This window comes from Atta cephalotes (assembly GCF_000143395.1).
Source record: "Atta cephalotes unplaced genomic scaffold scaffold00015, whole genome shotgun sequence".
In the NCBI taxonomy this organism is placed as follows: Eukaryota; Metazoa; Arthropoda; class Insecta; order Hymenoptera; family Formicidae; genus Atta; species Atta cephalotes.
In genome coordinates, this window is record NW_012130079.1 from 3,567,361 (window position 1) to 3,584,142 (window position 16,782).

Below are 16,782 nucleotides of genomic sequence, written 5' to 3' on the forward strand. Positions count from 1 at the left end.
TTACTTTTAATATATTTTTCTATTGTTTTCAGAATTATTGTCGAGTTGGAGAGAATGAATGGAGCTCTCCAAGACTTTTTGAATGAGATACAAGAACTATGTCAGGAAATGGCGCCCGAACCTAGTGTAGCAGCGATGTTAGCACCGTCACATCTTCGAGAAAAATGCAAACAAGAAGCGGCAGATATGGTCGCTAAAAATAACGTAATGAACGATAAAGAACCAGGAAAAATGAATCAATTGGTAACCGATTTAACTGCGTTGATGTTACAAGTGAAAGTAAGATAAATGGAATATTTTTATTGAATTTATTTTATTCCTTATCTGATGCTAAAAAACATAATTTTCTTTATCGCAGAGCTTATCAGATTCTGATCGAAATGCATATGAGCTCAAAGTATTACAAGGTACTATAGAGCAGATAAGATCAAAACTCAGCCCACAGAATCAGCAAGTGTTTCAAAATTGCGTTGAAATTCACATGCAGCACATTCAAGTAGGCCTAGGACAGATGGGTCCTCTTACGCCGTTTATGGCGCAAAGAGTTTGAAGATGGACAACTCATAAATTCTCACCAAGTGTACAGTATAATAGACGATCACGTATCACGATATTTTTAGAAAGCAAGAAACTCTAACCTTGTATTTTCTCATCTTGTATAGATTATATTAATAATGTATTGCCATGTAAAGTGCATGTCTACACAATATACATATAAGATTTAAGCTATTTTGTATATACAGAATATATCAGTTCTTCAATTTTCTTTAACGACACATTCATGAGATACTGGCTTAGTTTACATCGTGCACTTGATGTACTGATTAATAATTTTCTATTAAATTATTTTATTTCAGCGATGTATTTAAGGATTGATGTACTAAATTAATTCAATATGCATCCAAATGATTACTTAAATACACACATCATGTATATATTTACACGTATTGCTAAAATTAAGATAATTTAATAAAAAAAATTACTAATTAGTATCTGTATCAAATGCACGTTATAAACTAGACTACTTAGAGGAATTTGTGTACTGTTGGATAATGTTATTGAACATATTGAATATCTAAAAATGTTCATTTCTTAAAATTTTATGTATGCAAAGACTCGGACCGAAACATTTCGGTCTTAAATCCAACTTTTGATTCCAATTCTTTTACCGTAACGGTTATTTCTAAGTAGCACACAGCGCTTACAAAGCGTTAATAAAGCGCTAAAAAAAAGCGCTTATAACGTTTTAACGCTTTGTAAGCGCTGCTACTTGGCTCGGTCTATTTAGATTTCGATCTTTCTCAGTATTGGTAATTGTATACCTGTAACGGCTACCGTTATCACTAAAAGAACTGAAATTATTCCGAAACTGAAAGGCTGCGTAGCCTTTGACTATGATCATAACCATTCTTAAGCTTTAAATCATAATGTAAATTCAGTCTGAGTCTCTGAATGTATTATATTCGATTAGGCATAAATATAAAAGGCAACTTACTGTCAATTGCGATAGTATATGTGCAAATAGGAAAATTATATTCATTGAAATCAAATTCAGATTTGTATATATATATATGTATGTATACAGTCGATTTATATAGATAACTATATAATTTGTTATGAGAGAGAGGCTCTTTGCAATGCAAGTGTAATTTAGAAGTTTCAACTAATTATAAAAAATTTATTGTCATAAATAAAAATGTTTTTAATCAATTTATATCTAAAAACTATTTATGCTAATATTCTTTTCACGCTAAAAAATTTCACTAAATAATATGTTCTTTAATATAAATATTTGTATATTTATGTATAATTATTCATGATTCGAATCACGTGTAATCAATCCAAAGAAAATATACTTTTTTGAATAAAATGACTAATTTTTGAAATAGAATAATTTCGTATAATTAAGTAAATATAACAAATGTATAAACAAAATAACAGAATGAAAGATTGATACTTTATAAAGTGAATATTTCTTACCCTGAACATTCACTGATTATTGAATGTAATCTATTTCACAATACGTAAATTCTCTTTAAAACATAACGTAATGTAGAATGTTAAACTTTTTACTTATTTTATGTACCATAAATAAGTTATGAAGTTTGTTTTGTATGATATCAGGCAATCCATATAATTTATAATACTTTTACACTTGTAATTAACTTCTGTAGTACAATTACTTTGTAATTAACAATATAGAACATTTCAGCAGCTATTACAAGCACAAATTGCTTCGTTCATAATATATACTATTATATTTCTACTATACATACTGTACATATATTTCCAATTATTATTATTACATTATTGATTACAATTGCAACACTCATTCCAATAATGTCATACATGTAAATTGAGACATTTTTTGTAGAAACTATTCCATTTTTGCATTCTTATATAAAGACTTACCTTTTTACACAATCTGTAAATAACAATTGGAAAAAATTTATCATTGATATCTAAAAAAAAATTTTCTTATTCTTCATGACGTAAGAATAGAAGATAATTTATTGTATATAATGGTGATCGAATGTAATTTTGTAGCAAATTGATAATAAATTTCTAATATCGATTTAAGAGCGAGATTACATTTGCGTTTTTGTCATACAACAAATTTTTCAAGCCTTCTAATTAGCTATAGGATAAAGAAATCCGAGAACTTCTCTGACCTTTATCTTCTTCTTACGTTAGATCTCTGACCTATGTTACTCTTTCTCATATTATGGTGCGTCCGTTTAATTGCCACGAGCATATGGGACCTACAGTTTTAATGTCAGTTCCGAATGGCGAATTTTTCGAGAGGTGTTTCTGTGGGCAAGAATATTCTCCGAGAGATTGTCGGCCTTTGAGGGTTGCCGCGCTTTGTCCTGCAGCGTTTGTTGCACAACAAAAACGGATAAATGAAATATCACCTTCATTGATTTATAACATTTTGAGCTAATTTTTTGACTGATCATCTCGTATCACTGCGTATGTCGAGAATGAAATACCTTGTATTCTTACATCATACATACTTCTCATGATCATGTTAAGTTCCTAGGCAATCGCAAAATTTAGATTTTATGGAATGATGAGAATAAAGTTTGATACAAAATCATTACGTTGATAAATAATATTCCATGGATTAGCGTTTGCTTCATTCTTCAAGCTCTAAAATAACGTCAAAAAAACATCATTCAAATACGTTAAGTCAAATTTCGTATAATTTTTACTTTTTATGTTTATTCAACGCTTCCAATAATTCATCCGCGTTTTCACTAGTTTTCACTCTTAACAGCACTGAGACTGGTGGTGGTGAAGAATCTGGCATTGGTAGGCAGACCAACATTATTGTGTTCTTGTTCATGCGTTTCGTGGGAATGCTTTGAGTTAATAGGGTATTGAGTAACAAATTACCCAAAGCAGTATTGGCTCGTACTATCAATTGCGTCTTTCCATTCGGTGTTGGTTTCAGATACAACATTCCGATGCCTCTATCAGTATAAACGTTGTCTTTCTTTACAAAGACTTTACACCTATAAAAAAATATATTTGATATTAAGAGATAATTTATATATTAAGAAAGTTACTTTATAATTATAAAAAGTTTTTAAAAAGTTTTATGTAGTTTTTAATTTGATATGTAAGTTAAGAAATTACAATGTACAACTTACCTTTGTTCATAAGTAGCACCTTCTTCAGTTACCAGTTTGAATTCTTGTTTCGGCGGTTCTTCATCTTCTTCATCTTTATTTTCATTGCTTGCTTTGTCTTCGGTTTTCTCTTGTTTTACTACTTGAGGAGCAAATGAAAATGGCTTTGCACTACAAATTATAAAAATGTGTTTTTGTATTTTATTCAATATAATAAATAAGTTAATGAACAAATTACCTTCCAAAACTAAATCCAGCAGACACGTTACTGGTAGTAGAACTCTGTCCAAAACTAAAAGTGGGAAAGGTAGGGGCTACAGACTTCGCGTTGGAGGATGTCTCCTCCTCATCTTTACTATCTGAAACGGTAGATTTGTTTGCGAAGGGACTATTTTCTACACTTGTATTGCCAAATACACTTTTACTAGCAACGTTTGACTCTGTGCTTCTAAAAATAGATTTATTTTTATCAGGAGTTACATCTGTACTACCAAACACAGATTTGGAATTTTCTGTTTTCTGTTCTGTATTACTAAATACAGATTTAGTATTCGTGGTGATGTTGGAAAATATTGACTTCTCAGATTTTAATTCTGTTCCTGTGGTTAAAGTAGACTTTGTATTCGCGTTTGAATTCCCAAACAGTGACTTTTCTGGTTTCTTTTCTGAACTTATCTCTTTAATATCATTCTTTGCAGCCTGCGTTACATGCTCTGAAGAAGTATGCGAAATTTGTGTTTTGCTACTTTCTTCTTTTGATGTAATTTCTTTCAAATATCTCTCATAATCCTTAAATATAGGTGTTAATATACAAAATGGATTTGCATCTACATGGCTTTTTATCCATGTAGCAACGCTTTCATTTAGTCCTTTCAATTTTGCGTAATAATCCGACGAGTGACTCCTTGTTTTTTCAGTTCCTTGCTCAACTGAATTTTTTTTGCTTGTACTTGTACTTGATGATGTTTGTAATTTGGTAAAATCCTCTCTTTTATCTGTATCAATTTCGGGAACCTTAGGAGCACCGTTGCTAGCAGTCTGCTTGTTACTTGTATTTACAGTCGTTGCTGATGCAGTAGAAGTAGTCGTACTAGAAGTAGTGCTTGTATTAGCTAGAAAACCGAATGGAGATAAACTTGGATTAGTTTTGAAACCTGTAAATGACCCAAATGCACTTTTTGTTGGAATTCCCTGAAATAATTAACATAGAACAGTAATAAAGACAGGAAAATTCAGGTAAAAAATAGTCAGGACATATACTTACGTCTTTCGATGGCAAACGACGCCTTGCTGTTTTTATAACCCTCTTCTCAAGTATATCATTTGAAGCCAGCGCAAACGTTCCTGCATCCTCTGGTTCATTCTCCTCATTCCAATTGTCATGATTCAATTCTGTTGTTGCAGTTCGCTTACCTGACATTCTGTTATCTGATGTACTTCATACATAAATAAAGAAGAAATCATATCAGTGACAATAAAATAAATATATTACTCTAAATATAAACGCTTAATATATTTGAAAATAAAATTTTGTACAAGCAAAATGCTAGAACCAATGTAGTTATCAGAAACAAAGAAAAGCTAAAATTTCCACTGCATTAGACAATTCAAGATGATAAATTCATTTGCAGACTGAAAAGGGTTTTCTTTTCTAAATTATGTAGTAAACTGTGTAATATATGAATTTTTATTTCCCGCGAAATATAAAATAAGATAAAAAAATCGGAGATACATTTATAGAGTTCATGTGACGTGAAACGATTCAGTCGATATCACATTGCCAAATCAGGTTATGTTTCAAGCGCTATCATTCCGGCGAGTTTCTCATACACGAATCGTAAGTTGAAATTATTCCTGTAGGTGTTCTGGAGTGAGTAATTCTATTTTAAAAAATTGAAGAAAAACGCAAAAATATATGAAACGTTACTGTACAATCTTGCGATGATGAATAGATATCGATTTTTATTAAACTCACCTGAAATCGAAGAAATTGCGTTTGCCGCGGCGACTGCGACATCAACGTCTGCGAAAATAAAGACAATAAAAGAAAGTCAAACTCAAGAGACAGTTAGTTTGTAGTTACTCAAGCAGTGTTTTCACTACCATCTTTTGTCCAGCAAAACTGTCCAAGCTACATTTCAAAACGTCTTCTCCGAGGAAAATTTTAAGGTGAAATCCCATGAAGCCAGCGTAACAGCGTACAGCGTAAAGGAACTAAGCACGCTTGCACCAACGTTACTTTGACTTTAAACAAAACTTAAAACTCTCTCTATCTCGTTTTAAACACGGAAAGAGACAGGGACAAAGAGAGTTTCAAGCTTCGCTTAAAATTAAAGTAACGTTGGTGCAACCGCTTAAGGCTGGATTCACACTTTGACGAAAAAACGGAAAGCGGAAAAGCGGAAGCCAATCAGAATTCGCGGAAAGATAGAAACAGATAAGCGAAATGTATCGCTTACTACTAGATTTACTATATATGCTATAGTATATATTTACATGTACTATATATTTCGAGTAAAATTTTCCTCGGAAAGTTTTGGAATGTAGCCTAAGCCAATCATAGACTTTATGCTCGTTTTCGTTGTGCCAGCACAAATATCCAATGTTCCATGAAGCATATTTATGTAGGCGTAATGATCAATAAGCCAAGATCTCTTGAATATTCATTTTGAAAGTAAGCTTTGTAAAAAGGCAATTGATTCAATAATTGATTCAAGGACTCCGCACAATAAAAGGAATAGAAAACAGAGAATAAGAATTTCAACCTATCAGAAACTGTGTATTCCACAATATATGATTTCTGATAAATTGAAATTCTTATTCTTTGTTCTCTGTTCTCTGTTTCTTTTATTATGCGGAGCCCTTTAATCCAGATCTACAATAGGTATTTTAAGCTTTAAGTAAGAAATTGATCAACTACAATCGAATACGAAGAAAATAAGTGATTGTGATTCGTTCATTCCTTATGGCTTAAGGCTTAAAAATCTATTGTAGATTCGGGACCATATGTTTAAAAAAAATTATCTAATCACATTTCTGTCATACAGGCAAACGTAAAATATGGTTGGATGATTTTCTTTATGCATATATTATGCGACTCTGCAAGTTAGTGTGGAATGGACCTTAAGGAGGGAGCACAGACTTTTATAATTCATAACACGTAATGCATAAGAAAATGTACCAATCAAGTCTCCTTCGTTTCCATCTCCTTTCCATGAAATAAAGAACTCTAGATTGGTTGATTTATCTTATACCTCATGTTTATGCAAGAGTTTGTGCTTCCCGCTTAAAAAAATGCATTCTGTTTCGCGCATGATGCGCATGATATATCATTTTATCTTTGTTCATTGAACATTAAAGGAGCTTGCCAGCAAGAGACACAAATTGAAACAAGAGTCATTCTGTTTCCTTGTTCAATAATCAGTAAGAAACAAAGATGGAATGACTTTTATGTTCATTTCTCAATAAACTAAATAAAAATGATACATCATGCTTGAAACGGAACGAATCAAATATTCTCAAATATTGATTCGATTCCAAATTAACACGAATTTATTTTTCAGGTTGGCAACGTTGGCGCACAACACAATGTGATCAAGACGACGCGGTGCGGCGAAAATCTGGCTGAATAGTGCCGAAATTGAAGGAGATCGAAGCGACAAAGAACCTGAGAGGAACTTCCGGCGTTCTTGTCATGGTTAGTATCGAAAACTACCACCAGTTTGTCGTTATACCATCGCTGTCGGTGTCGCGCGTCAATTGGTTAACAGATGCAACAATGGCGGAGACGACGAATCAGGGAGCTCGACTCGTCGCGGCGCGGAACCGCTGCGGCGTGACGCGGAAGTTGTCTTCCTTTCCTTTCCTTTCCTTTCTCGTAGGCTAAGCCGGCAGCACACCGGTCATTATTTAAGCCACTATCCAAGTACAAGCTACGGATTCGTGCCACGCGCGTAAAATATCTGCCTGCAGATCGTGCTCCGATTTCGGTTCGTAAACCGGGAGACGACGCACCTTAACGTAGCTGGCAGTCGACATCGAAGTCTAGGACACGGGCTCGCTTTGTCTATCTTGAACGGAGACGTGTTCGAGGAACGCTTGAGAAATCACGATGGCGGCAGCGGTAGATTTCCAGAATCAGCCACAGACAGACGGCATGCAGGATCAATCAGGGAATCAACATCCGAATGAATCTCAGAATCAGGAGCACAGTCAGCATCAGCACTCCTCGTCACAATCTTCGCAGCAACAGGCAACCGCCGGTATCCCTGGCAAGGACGATGAGCGGAAGCTCTTTATTGGCGGCTTGTCTCGAAATACAACCGATAAAGAGCTGCGGGATCATTTTGGCAAGTTTGGCGAGATCGAGAGCATCTCGGTGAAGGTCGATCCTCATACCGGTATTTCACGTGGTTTCGCGTTCATGGTGTTCACTAATCCAAAGACCATCGATAAGCTTCTTGCATCAGGCGAGCATTACATCAATAAACGCAAGGTAACTGGAGTAATATTACTACAACTAGGCAAGATTTACTTTGCTAATTTCAAATTTAATATTGAGAAGCATCATACACTGCATTCTTATAAACTTTTGCAATACAGCGAGAGATATAGATGATACTTTCACCGTTTCGTGTTTATTCCATTGTATCTGTATACTAACAGCATTTTTTTTTTATATATATAGGTTGATCCGAAACGTGTTAGTAAAAAACCTCAACATGGTAAAATCTTTGTGGGTGGTCTTACTCCCGAGATTTCTGACGACGACATTAAGAACTATTTCAGCCAATATGGTACCATTGTTGAACTACAGGCGCCTTTCGACAAAGTTAAAAATCAACGTAAAGGCTTTTGCTTTATCACGTTTGATTCGAAAGAAGTTGTGTACAAGTTATTGAAGACGCCTAAGCAAACGATTAATGGTAAGGAGGTAGACGTAAAGAAAGTCAAGGTCAATCCGGATCCAAGAAATCAGGGCTTCTGGGCACCTGGCTACGGATATGGATATGGTGGCGGTTATGGCTACATCCCCGAATACAACGGTTATCATAACTACGATGACGTGTACGCGAACTACGATTACGCTGGTTACGATGGCTACGACAATATGGGATATGGTCCCAAACCGCGAGGTAATGGTCCGGGACCGCGTCAATTTCAGAGACATCAACCTTATTGAGAGAGAGTGTGTGTGAGAGAGAGAGAGAGAGAGAGAGAAAGAGAAAATGTGTGTATGTATGAAAGAAAGAGAGAGAAAGAAAAGTACATAACTGAGAGATGTATATCTCTTGGTTATTAAAACATTTGATGATTACGAGTAGAATCTTTTATTATAGGTGGGACAATATTTCGTCTACCAAACCGAGACTGAATCCGGGATTTCGGGGGGGGGAAAAAAATTTAAAAAAGAAGGAAAACAAGAAAAAAACCAAAAAATCAGAAAAGTTTAATGAGTTAATAACTCATTGAGCAAAGAAAAAACCTCGGATCCCCGAATTTAGTACGTTATGAAGGAAGCTTGCGCAAGTAATGGTATAACAACGGATATTAACAACAAGAGTAACAATATTAATATCTTCGTTTAACAAACGTTGATCAAAAAGTCAATCTTTCTCCAAAACCAGTGCTTCATAATTGAGAATCGAAACGAGCGACCGCACATTATATTTTTCTCTCCATAGTGTCTCCAATTTTAAATACTGATTAACTTAATTGGCAATCAATTGAACGAACTTGCTGAGCAAGGTTCCTAAAGTCAGATTAGATCAAGGAAACGAGTACGCTCGTTAAAGAGTTCAATGACCCCATTTTTTGACTACTCTGTACATTGAAGATACGTGAAGTAATTGCATATAAATGCGATGTAATTGTAACAGATATGTTGCCTCTTTATACTATGTTATACTTTTTGCACTAAAAGTGAAAAAAGTATACAATGAGTATATTTCATTTGGCGTTCACAACCAAATAGACATAGTTTATTTGGAAATGATGCTCGCGAGCATCATTTCATCCTTGTTTGACATTAGAAAAACAAGGACGAAATGATGCTTACGAGCGTTGCAAACGCCAAATGGAATGTGCCCAATGTATGTGCATGATGTATATGAATATGAAAGAGAAGAAAGAGAATGAGTGAGTTCTCTCTCGAGAGGTCAGAAAGGACAAACCTTTAGATAGGTAGATATTGATAAGATATCCATTAATTACCGTGTCCAAATCGTGCTTTTTATCGTCTCGATGATTTTTTTATCGTGCAAAGGATGCTTTATGATATACAGTATCAGAAACATAAAATAGCATGAAACATTTTTTCTTGCGTAAAACTTTAGTAGCAATTACAATACTTTAACTTCACTCGATGAACTTGTCTCTCTTTATACGAGCAACGTTTGTATAAAAATGGTTCAACAGAAATGTGTGAAGGTCTGTAGTTCCCAATCACGTGAAAGGGCATACATGAATGAATGAATTTGCTTTATCAACGGTGTCAGAGTCAAACATTTATTTAGCACAGTGAATATCATTTAATATGATGCGATTGTATATTAAAAAGGCGAGAAAAGTTTTGTCGCAAGTATTGAAATATGATTTGATCTAGGATCACTTATTTGTCTTGTATTCTTAATTTGCTATTAACATATCCATTACGTTGGGTTATCCAGAAAGTTTATGTCATATTTTCGAAAGTTTTCGCTAGAAGAACCAATAAGTTTTGAATAAAGAAAATTTTCATGTTTTCTTAGATGCAGAAATAAAAGTAATATAACTGAATAAAAATATATTTACACATAAAAATGTCACATATAAATGTCTTGAAATATGTTTGCGATTTTTTTGGAAAATCGGCACAAACTTTTCGGAAAATCCAATATTTTTTAGTATCCTATTTTAACAATTTATCATTTATGTATTAAAATTTCGAGTTTCATTATACAAATACTTTTTTGTAGCTTGCAGTTGTATTTCAGACTAGGCTTATAATTTAATGTGTGTATTAATTCAACTTGTTAGACACAATCTTAATTTTTGCAATCGTCGTCTAATTATACAGTCAAAAAAAATTTAATCTACGAAAGAAAATAGAGGCTGATCTGAGTTTAACGCGGTTATTGGTCGAATCTCGGCAAATTCGTATTATATTATACCACCGATTCGAGTTATGAAGCTAACATTCTTATAATCATACAATAATATGTATATAACTTTAACCTTGAAAATATGTATTGAGTATTATGATCAGCACCATTTGAATTCATTAATTTTCGAAGGATAATGCGGGATTTACAATAGAAGTCGTAGCGTCTTCGAATTTCTAGATCCAGCAAACGAGAATGGATTGAAATTTTTTTGTAACCAAATGCGTATTTTAAATAGCGAATACTTTTTTTTGGATTTAATTGAATTCAATTAGATTCAATTGGATGCAATTGGATTGAAAAATTGCATTTCCTATTCAAAATTTTGAATTGAACAGAACATTCACAATGTACAGAAAAAACTAATATTATTTTTAGATTGAAAGACATAAAGATATACTCCATGCAATTCCTATAAATGAATGAAACGCATTCAGAATAAATACATTTATTTTGAATATTAAAATGAATACTTTTAAAGCATTCATTTTAACATTCGTGAATTAATATTTCTGAAAATCTGAATCAATTTCAATCCATTCTCGTTTGTTGGGGAAGTCGTTGAGTCTTAAATCATAGAAAATTAATTAATCATAATCGAATATGAAACAAATAATCGACTATGATTGATCAATTTCCTATTTACGTTCCACAATTCATAATTAACTCTTAATCGAGGTTTAATTTATTTATTGTCTCTTTCCAATTTTAATTAGAATTGGAAAGAGATGAGAAACAAGTTGAACCTCAGTTAAGAGTTAACTATGAATCGTGGGCCTTAAGACCCTATGCTGAGAAAAAGATGCCTAAAAATATATTTATAAAAAATATATTTATTTCACTAAATTTATTTAAATACGGATGCAATTAATAAGATACATTTCACAAATGTATGTTCATCACGATCAAATTTCGTAAGTAACAATTGCTTCGCAATACTTCGACATTTTTCTCTCAGTGTACAACCGCTACGACTTCTATTGGGTATTTTCCATTTGATGACAAGTCGACACAATTCATTCTATGTTTTTGTCTCTCTTTCACTCTTGTCAATCTCTAAATATTAAGAAGGATGAAATACTTGTAATAAAACGACGCTTATGTCGATTCGTGTCGATTTGTGTCGATTTGTGTCATCAAATGGAAAGCACCCATTGTGCAGACCCTGCATTAGTCATAAATCAGAAGTCAGAAGCTAAAAATTCACTACTGTGATTGATCAATTTTTAGCTTTTGACTTTTGATTTATGATTAATGGCTTATTGTAGAAGGCCCATAAAGGATTTGGATGTTAGAAATAATTTTGTTGTTCCCGTAAAGAAAGAACGACAGAAAATTTTACAGAGCTAATTCATCATCGTTGTATAAAATATCATTGAACGTCATTCAGTATCTACAAAACATTCGCGTTCTAATAAATCATAAAATTAACGTCGCGAGTTCACATTTTGACAATCACGCACGAATTTCCTAATGATATGTTACTGTTGATATGTATTTTTTTTATTTTCAAAGGACATTCTATTGAAATCTTTTTGCTAAAATAACATGTAACATTAATTTATCCGCCAATAATCGCTCGGATTAGCCTATTTTTTCTGCCATGAATTTGTAATTCAGGGTTCTGCTTAGAAATTTAGATGGTTTCTAATCTGGCTCCTTTTGAGAGGCAAAGAAAGAGGTCTAACTTAGAGGCTGAAAAGATGGATTGTCCATGCGAGCGATAATTATGGAAAGTGCGTCTTTTGAGATTGGATAAAGTGACAATTACATTTATAGTATACTCACGAATCATAAAGATTGCAAAACAGATATCGTACATCATTTGAAATAAATCATCAATTTTTGAGCGCGTTTAATGCGCTTTTTTTAAGCTTTGCGATTAAAATCGCAAATTGTCTAAAGTATTTGGTCTTTTTTTCCACCACATTCACGTTCCCTTCACAATCACAAGCTCTCGCTTTATTGAGAAGGAAAAAAAAAGAGTGGTTGTTATTCAAGGACCAAGGCCTTAGATCAAAATCTATTTCTTTTTTTCTTGTGCTTAACTCATAATTAGTATCTAATGTTGATACATAACATATAATGTAATCTATCCTTATAAGATTAGTAATCTAATAATAACTTATAGTTACTATCGAGATTGGAAAAAATTGTGTACATATCGTATGTATGCGTGCATGCGTGTATGCATGGCATGCGTGCATGCATGCCCACACATGTGTATATGTATGTGTGTTTACAATAGATATGAAACACGTCAAGGTGCGGAAATATTTAGACAAAAAAATTTTAAAAATTATATAATTAAAATATGAACGTCCTGGGTATACACGTGAAGTTCGCGCGAGCGATGAATCCAACTGATACTTCCTGCTGTTGACGAAATAGCACATCTAGTAGTAACGAGAAAAACAGAGAATCTTGCGGTATAATCATAGTTTACACAATATTTAGCGCAGCATCGTGTCATACTATCCTATAAATGTATCATAAAATGTATATCATCATAGCTGATTATCCGGCAGTCTGTCTTTAATAACGTAAGATGGATAAAAACCTATCTTGAAACAAAGTTCTATTATTTGCGTGTTGTCTGTACGGTCTGCGTGTTTTGATTTGTACGAACAAAAAAAAGAAAATAGGATAGAAAGTAGACATATATGAAGATAATCACTGCTAGAGATTGATAATGAACTCATAGTGTGACAAAGGCTTCCCTAAGTTATCTAAGTAATCCCAGGACCTCTATTCTTGAAAAGAAATGTATACGAAAAACTAGTATGCGTGTGCATGCATGTTATGAAACATTTAGATAAAAAATTTTTTTAATTATATAATTAAAATATATATGAAGGTCCTGGATATACATGTGAAGTTTGCGCGAGCGATAAATTCAACCGAAACTTGCTGTTATCGACGAAATAGCACATCTACTAATAACGAGGAAAACTAAGAGCGTAAGATACGCCTTAGTATATTTTTCATATATTTCTTTTCAAGAATAGGGCCCAAAATGTTTAAGGCGTGAAACGAACAGGGATGACAAACACGAATTAACGTTTCTTTCACATTTCTATCGAGCAGTTCCTGTTCGCTGTATAAAGACTGTTCTTCATATCGCGAAAAGACTGTTAACACAAGTGATGATACAGGCACTAGAAAATCTTGACAATTAATAGAACTTGCGGTTTCGACCACGAAATTGAAGAATTAATTGATTAACATAATTGTAAAGAATGTAGATAAGACAATGGGGCTACATTTACAATGAGATTTAGATACATCGAAATTATATTGTAACAAGGCTGAAGAAGCTACATTCAAAAAAAAAAGAAAAAGGTTTTTTCTCAGACGTCGCAAAGACATCAACGGTTTGGCTTAACTCTCCATTGAGTTAGTTTAACGCGAGTGGACGTCTCCACTTGAGAAGATCTCCAAGCCAAGCTAACTAATGTCTTTGAAATTAAATCTGTATACTGTGTATACCATATTTGCTGCGTGCGAAAATATATATTGAAAACAGACGAGGGGGGTAGAATAGAAAGAAAGAGAGAGAGAGAGAGAGAGAGAGAGAGAGAGAGAGAGAAAGAGAAAAATTAAAGGGAAACGATACAGATATTTTGTTACTATTAATTACTATTCGCCTGTTTCACCCATGACACAGTGTATATTTTAATTATAGCAAAAAAAAATAAAAATGCCCATTATTTCAATTGTTCCTTGTGGCATTTATAATATACAATATATACATATATAACGCAAAAAGTTTATTTGTTCTCTGTTAGTAACTGTTCGTTCTTTGTGAATTCAAGTCTATTCTTTCTTTTTAAAAGAATTTTGAAGACTACATCTTTGATTTTATATATACATATATGCATATATATATATATATATATAAAAGTAGTATATATCTAATTTTAATTCATTTATATATTTATCTTCTTTTTTATCTTTAATTTTAATCTTTAATTAACTTTTAATTAACTTTTCATCTTTCTAATTCTGGTTCTAAACTTTTTTTAAACCTGGTTTCACAATCAAGATTACGATCTTAAGATAAAGAGTAAATTAAACATAGATTAAAAAGCTTTTATTAAGTTTTTATAGTTCTAATTGAAAGCTTGAAATCAGAATTATAAAAACTTAACAAGAATTTTAATCTGTTTTTAATTTACTCTATCTTTCTTCAATTTTAAAAATTAGAAATAAATTAAAGGATTAAGGAGTAAATTGAACAAAGATTCTAAGAATTAAAAAAGATAAAGAGAGTAAATTAAATCGAGATTAAAGTTAATCTCGTTAATCATTGATAGAAATTAGTCATATTTAATTTTAATTTTCTATTTTATTAATTAACAATCTTCAATCATATATATATATATATATATATATATTCATTCTTAATTTTTTGTGTTATCTACTTAATCTTATCTATACATAAATATAACTTCATCTTATCTTACTTAACGAATAAATACGATCAAATAAGCTTTTTTGCATAAATCCAATACTTTCTTTTTAACTTCATTGTCTGGCGAGGGGACCATGGATGATTAACGGCTCCCTCAATAGATGCCGCTGCGCCATCCTGCCCCTCGGCATCGCTCAGCATGTCGGTTTTCAATTCTCCCGGTGACTCCTGGTAGTTGCACAAGCGGCGCTGACCTGCCATTGGTGTATGTATGTGTATAACAGCTGTATAGCTGATCGAGTTCGTTGCGTTTTTGGTACGGCTATTCTCGTGCAGAGACCAAGACGATCGGAGGCGTCTTTCGTGAACGGAGGAGGTGGAAGATCATCGCGGGCGGATAAGGCGAGTGAGCGAGCGAAGAAGCGAAGAGGAAAAAGCGTGTTTCCGAAGTGCGAGTGCTATGCCTCACCCACAATCGGCACAGGTGCCATCAAGATCGGTCACCCTGCTTCGACGATTGCGAGGATTCGAGATGTAGCCCCTCTTCTCCTTCATCACCCGCCTATTCTCGCTGTTTCAGTGCTCCTGCTTCTTTTCTCGCTGAGTCCCGAGGAAAATACATACACACACACACACACACACACACACACACACACATACACACACACACACACACAGTCTTTCTCTCTCTATCTCTCTCTTTCGCATTGTCGTCGCAACACCCTGGTCACATCGATGCGTCGTCACGCAACATCGACGGGCTTTCGTGCAACAACGCTCACGAATCTTGACCACCGCGTCGAGTCGTCTATGACTACGTCGCTCTCTTCATCATCATCGTTAACGTCATCGCTGTCTCACAACAAGTGCCTTCTCTCGACTCCTGTCGTTCGGCCGTGCGAGCCTTCCGATCGCAAGGAAGACGGCGTGTATGTTTCACCTGCCCCGGCGGTGAACGCGACGACGGTCTTACGATTGCACCTTTGTCGAATCCTGCCTGTGTATTCTGGTAAGTGGTCAACGTGGTGCTGCCGAAGAGACGAATACCTGTATATGATAGTGAGAAGATAAGAGAAAAAAAATGACTTTTATATAAAGGAACAGGTTTCAATTCATTGTGTCTCGAGTGCTACGTTCCGGATTGAAGTGAGTTTTAAATTGACGAGCGATGTATTAGTATTCACGTTAAAAGTTGAATTGCCTGTAATTGCAATAGAAATGTTAGATTGATTGAAAGTTACTATTTTTGTCTTCTAATATCCATTGATATCAATTCAAAAATTAATTTGAATCTTGGTTCAATTTCATCTTTTTCTAATTCTTAGAACAAGATGAAGAGTTAATTGTACCGAGATTAAAATTATAGTTAGAAACGGACATAAAACTGTCCAGTTAATACTAAAAATGATATTTGATCGTTTTTCTCAATCTTTGATTCTCCTCATGGATTTATGAAAAGACACGATTTAATTCTTACCAATGGACTTTAACACACTTGATCGAATGCTGAAAAACTAGGAGATTATTATTGAAATTTATGATTTATCTCTCAGATAGATAGGGGGGATAAATTTTTGGCAGATAAATTTTT

At 33.7% G+C, this 16,782-nt stretch overlaps 3 protein-coding genes across 3 annotated transcripts in view; 2 read left to right on the plus strand and 1 right to left on the minus strand.

Annotated features, from left to right (window-relative positions):
* The window catches only part of LOC105618085 (protein lin-9 homolog), a 3,581-nt gene extending 3,031 nt beyond the window's left edge, over positions 1-550 (plus strand). Inside the window, exons 6-7 of the mRNA XM_012199622.1 lie at positions 33-279; positions 359-550. Of these exons, the coding sequence (XP_012055012.1) occupies positions 33-279; positions 359-550 (439 nt within the window). The remainder of the gene's footprint in view (positions 1-32; positions 280-358) is intronic.
* Positions 551-3,211: 2,661 nt separating this feature from the next.
* Positions 3,212-5,055, minus strand: LOC105618083 (nuclear pore complex protein Nup50). The gene is made up of 4 exons (XM_012199621.1): positions 4,900-5,055; positions 3,874-4,826; positions 3,657-3,806; positions 3,212-3,518 (listed from the first exon to the last, which is right to left on the minus strand). Exons 1-4 carry the CDS (start codon positions 5,053-5,055, stop codon positions 3,212-3,214), a joined length of 1,566 nt encoding a protein of 521 aa, XP_012055011.1.
* Positions 5,056-7,746: 2,691 nt separating this feature from the next.
* Positions 7,747-8,817, plus strand: LOC105618082 (RNA-binding protein squid-like). The gene is made up of 2 exons (XM_012199620.1): positions 7,747-8,130; positions 8,323-8,817. Exons 1-2 carry the CDS (start codon positions 7,747-7,749, stop codon positions 8,815-8,817), a joined length of 879 nt encoding a protein of 292 aa, XP_012055010.1.
* The last annotated feature ends 7,965 nt before the right edge of the window (positions 8,818-16,782 follow it).

Bases quoted from the DNA above. Each gene is read 5' to 3' on its own strand.
- LOC105618082 (XM_012199620.1), top strand. From the start codon at position 7,747: ATGGCGGCAGCGGTAGATTTCCAGAATCAGCCACAGACAGACGGCATG. The intron at 8,131-8,322 runs GTAACTGGAGTA...TTATATATATAG, and splicing joins ATTACATCAATAAACGCAAG to GTTGATCCGAAACGTGTTAG.
- LOC105618083 (XM_012199621.1), bottom strand. From the start codon at position 5,055: ATGTCAGGTAAGCGAACTGCAACAACAGAATTGAATCATGACAATTGG. The intron at 3,807-3,873 runs GTAATTTGTTCA...TATAATTTGTAG, and splicing joins GCTGGATTTAGTTTTGGAAG to TGCAAAGCCATTTTCATTTG. The intron at 3,519-3,656 runs GTAAGTTGTACA...ATTTTTTTATAG, and splicing joins GGTGCTACTTATGAACAAAG to GTGTAAAGTCTTTGTAAAGA.